The following is a 3,674-nucleotide window of genomic DNA, read 5'->3' on the forward strand; positions in this document are numbered from 1 at the left end:
TTATAAGCACCACTCTTTAATTTATTTCAGCCTTAAGATATCCATTACAAGTGTCTTCTACAAAACAGCGCTTTCTAGTTAAGTAAACAAGCCTTATAGACCTTATAGACTGATAAGGTTTCAATTACAGCGGCGTAAACTTGACCACATTGCTAAGAAAAGTGTTTGAATCAATATTAATGACCAAAGATGATTTTGAATGAAAGGCTCTTTTCAAACACGTTAAATTTGTAATTAAATCTGGTTTATCCCTTTAATTCATGAGGTGATTGGGGCAGTTGTCATCTTTTATTCAATCAAATACGCGCCAAAGTAGGTGTGGAAGCTCCACATGTAAAGTTTGCAGTTGTTTCTGATCGAATAAATCGTAATGACGTCACCAGCAATCAGGTTGAAAATCCCTCCTGCGTACGCGGTACCGTGGACACTTTTTTCTGGGACAGGGATCTGAATCATTGTTCGCACACGGCCGTTCACTCTCACTTGGATCCTTCCAGTGCTGTGATAGTAGATCTGCAGGTAAATATAGTACCGTCCAGTGGTAGGCACAGTCAGTTTTCCATCGTGGTACTTCATCCCTCCAGCAAGATGGCTGTTCGTGGCATTGGCATTCCAGTCTTTAATCACTATAGGGTGAAAAGGAAAAAGGATGTTAATTCTGGGTGATTTAATTTTCTTTAATTTTGAAAAAGGGAATCTATGATATTCTAATTTAAAAAGAATAGGACAACTCGTCTGAAGATCAGTACAGAGCAGGGAAATACAGTAGGCAATACAAACTAGCCAATCAGCGTACTCAGCGCAAAGTTCTTATGAGAACGAACCAGAAAAGTCTCGTTGACGGCTTGTGGTTCATCGGCGGAGGCTGCTGTTTGTTGCTGTCCTTTTATGACAGCAAATGCTGCTGTTTCGTTTTGTTTTCTTTTTTACCTTATCTTCGCGGTGTGTTCCACGGGTTCGTGTTTTGAACATTTCAGACAGTAGTTTTGAACACAAAGTAACGTTATTTAGAAGTTTTATGTTTGTGATAGAAAAATGGCGGAAATCGTTTGAGATGATGTATAGGATATTTATTTTTAATAATTTTTGTGTTTAAATGAAGTATTTGCATATTAGTTATTTAAGTTGTCTCCTTTGAAGGGGAAATGGGTGGCGTTTTTAATCTGTAGCACCGTGAGAGCGTTTTTCGAGAATTTAAGCTTAATCGTCAGTAGTTGAATACAAAATGAGCAAAACTAGCACTACTAATAGGTTCGTGTCTTGCGAATGATACGTTGGCAAAAATTAGAATAAGCCTTTTTTATACAAGAGACAATTTATGACATCTGATTCTACGTTATTTGACCATTGGCAGACACGATGTGTCAGATGGTTAATGACAAGTGGAGAGTTAGCGGTGTAGTGGAAGTTAATAAACGCATATACGTTGGTTGGCTTGATAGGTCAGTTCTCCTCTGCTTACAGCTTCGATGTGAGCAGATGGCTTGTTTGAATTCTGTAAAATAAAGAACAATAATTTTGTAATAATTTTCTCAATAGTATGGCTATTTTTAAATAAGTTTACAAGAGTCTATTTTTCACTTAGTATCCCACCTATATAAGGAACTATGTTTACTGCTCGCTCTACAAAGTTTTTCTGGAAGCCACGTGTTATCTCTAAACGACCGAAGTTCGCATTGCATTCACATCAAAATCGAACGGCTCAGCCAAAGGCGTTCTCGCTCGCGTGTGGTTTTCGCGTCAAATTAGATATCGGAATCCGTGCAATTTTTGCCTGTGGAATCTGGAAGCACAGAAAATTTTGCTTTTGGCATCCGGAATCCTGGGCTTTGGGATCCGAAATACAGCTCAAAGAATCCGGAATCCCTCTAACGATTGAAATCCAGAATCCAACTTTTACTGAATTAGACTGGAATTAGATACTGGTATTCGGAATCCACTGTGTGGAATCCAGAATCCAAAACTGTCTTGGATTCCCTTATATGAGGCGATAGATACTCATTCTGTATTCGCCACATCGGCCACACGTTTTGCGATTTTCACTCCGGAACGATTTTCGTTTGTAGTTTACATTATACCATAAACAAAATATTTGCTTGCAAATAGAATTTTTATGTCTTCTCTCTTTGACCAGGGTATTTGATAATCAAGGGGGACTGGGTTTGGGTCAGGTGTCAGTGGCCATTATGTTCAACCCCCCTCTAAGGTTTTGACAAGTCACATGAACTCGCAAGCCATGTGCTTGCCATTCGTCTCTACTGCTCGGAGTTAGAAGCTTCTTTTGACTCCCACCTCCTTCCCCTGATCCGTCCACTTTTTCTGTAGTATATAATTAGTGCTGGTGCGTTTTTCTCGGCCCGCACCTTTACTGGGCAAACATATTATAACAGAATTCATTTTTGTTCTCTTTGTTTCAATAAAAGCGGCTATGGACCTATTGTCCATAGCCATTTTGCTCCAACTTAAGTGTGTTTAATTTTATTGCCCAGTAAACAGAGCTCAGGCAAGAGCAGCATTTAGGGGTTTTGTTTTGAGCGGAGAGAGGAAGACATAAATAAATTTCTCATCAGAACGAGACTTTCCGGAGTGGCTTGTATGGGAACGAAATGTCGTTTCGCTATCATATAAACGAATACATAGAAATAGAGAAATATATGAAGATGGAATGAACTAGAACTCGTTCCAGAATGAGTCATTCCGGTATCACATTTGCCCAGTAACACTATTTTATATACTACAGCTATCGGTATTTGGAGTTAAGCGAGTCTCTTACGTAACAAGTTTAACGAAGTAAGCTTTTCAACACAAATACTAAGTACAAAATAAAATTTTGGGACTATTCGAGCGTATGGTCGTTTTTCAACTGCTTTGGCAATTAAAAGGACAAACAAATGCTAGCAAAAAAACTACATTATAGATAAAATATAAGAAAAAACGATAATAATAAAATAAGAGAATTGAGTTGAGTTAATTATTGACAAGTTAGGAAATGGTAGATTTTCCTACTTGATCATGATTTCCTGAAACGGTTACTGCTTGGCAAAAATTCAGGTTGGCACAAACCGAAGCAACAATGATAACCAAGAACTTCATGATCTTGCAACTCTTAGATATTAACCTTGTGAAAAGTTTAGCAGTTCAGACAGACTAAGTTTAACTTAACAGCTCAACTTAATCGTTAATACTGAAAAACTGAGCCAAAAATTGGCAATTTTAATAACTAAAATATAGATGCGTTCGGGCTTGCTGAACACGAGAGTCACGAACGCATTTCCTTGTGATTTTTATGCACATCCTGTTGATTACCAAAGTCGGTGAAGAAAAACTTATAAGGTCATGTCAAGAACAAGAAAACCAATAAAAACCTGACAACCAAAGTTCAGAGCTGGAACATAAACCAAAATAGGAACTCTGATGTAGATAGCAATCAAGGTCAGCTATAATCCCAAGCAATGAAAAATAAGGAAAAACGCAACTAGCTCAAAATAACTAAGGAAAGTCTGTTAAATATCAAAACAAACCTAGCGACTTTTGTCCTTGGGCCGTCTTAGTTTAATCAGAAGTGAAACACAATGCTTTAAAAGCTGTTGCCTTTTGTATCTTACTGTTAATAATTTTGAGTTCTTAATCTCAGTTCCAGGAAAAAAGGACAAAGGAAACCGAGCAAAGTGAAA

At 37.7% G+C, this 3,674-nt stretch overlaps 1 protein-coding gene across 1 annotated transcript; it reads right to left on the reverse strand.

Annotated features, from left to right (window-relative positions):
- Positions 1-3,194, reverse strand: LOC140943197 (tumor necrosis factor-like). Its single transcript, XM_073392267.1, has 3 exons — positions 3,007-3,194; positions 1,426-1,495; positions 1-626 (listed from the first exon to the last, which is right to left on the reverse strand). Exons 1-3 carry the CDS (start codon positions 3,091-3,093, stop codon positions 289-291), a joined length of 495 nt encoding a protein of 164 aa, XP_073248368.1. The 5' UTR covers positions 3,094-3,194; the 3' UTR covers positions 1-288.
- Positions 3,195-3,674: the final 480 nt, after the last annotated feature.

Source organism: Porites lutea, chromosome 7 (assembly GCF_958299795.1).
Source record: "Porites lutea chromosome 7, jaPorLute2.1, whole genome shotgun sequence".
Classification (NCBI taxonomy): domain Eukaryota; kingdom Metazoa; phylum Cnidaria; class Anthozoa; order Scleractinia; family Poritidae; genus Porites; species Porites lutea.

Bases quoted from the DNA above. Each gene is read 5' to 3' on its own strand.
- LOC140943197 (XM_073392267.1), bottom strand. From the start codon at position 3,093: ATGAAGTTCTTGGTTATCATTGTTGCTTCGGTTTGTGCCAACCTGAAT. The intron at 1,496-3,006 runs GTAGGAAAATCT...TTTATTTTACAG, and splicing joins TTTCAGGAAATCATGATCAA to AATTCAAACAAGCCATCTGC. The intron at 627-1,425 runs GTATATGCGTTT...TTCACCCTATAG, and splicing joins GACCTATCAAGCCAACCAAC to TGATTAAAGACTGGAATGCC.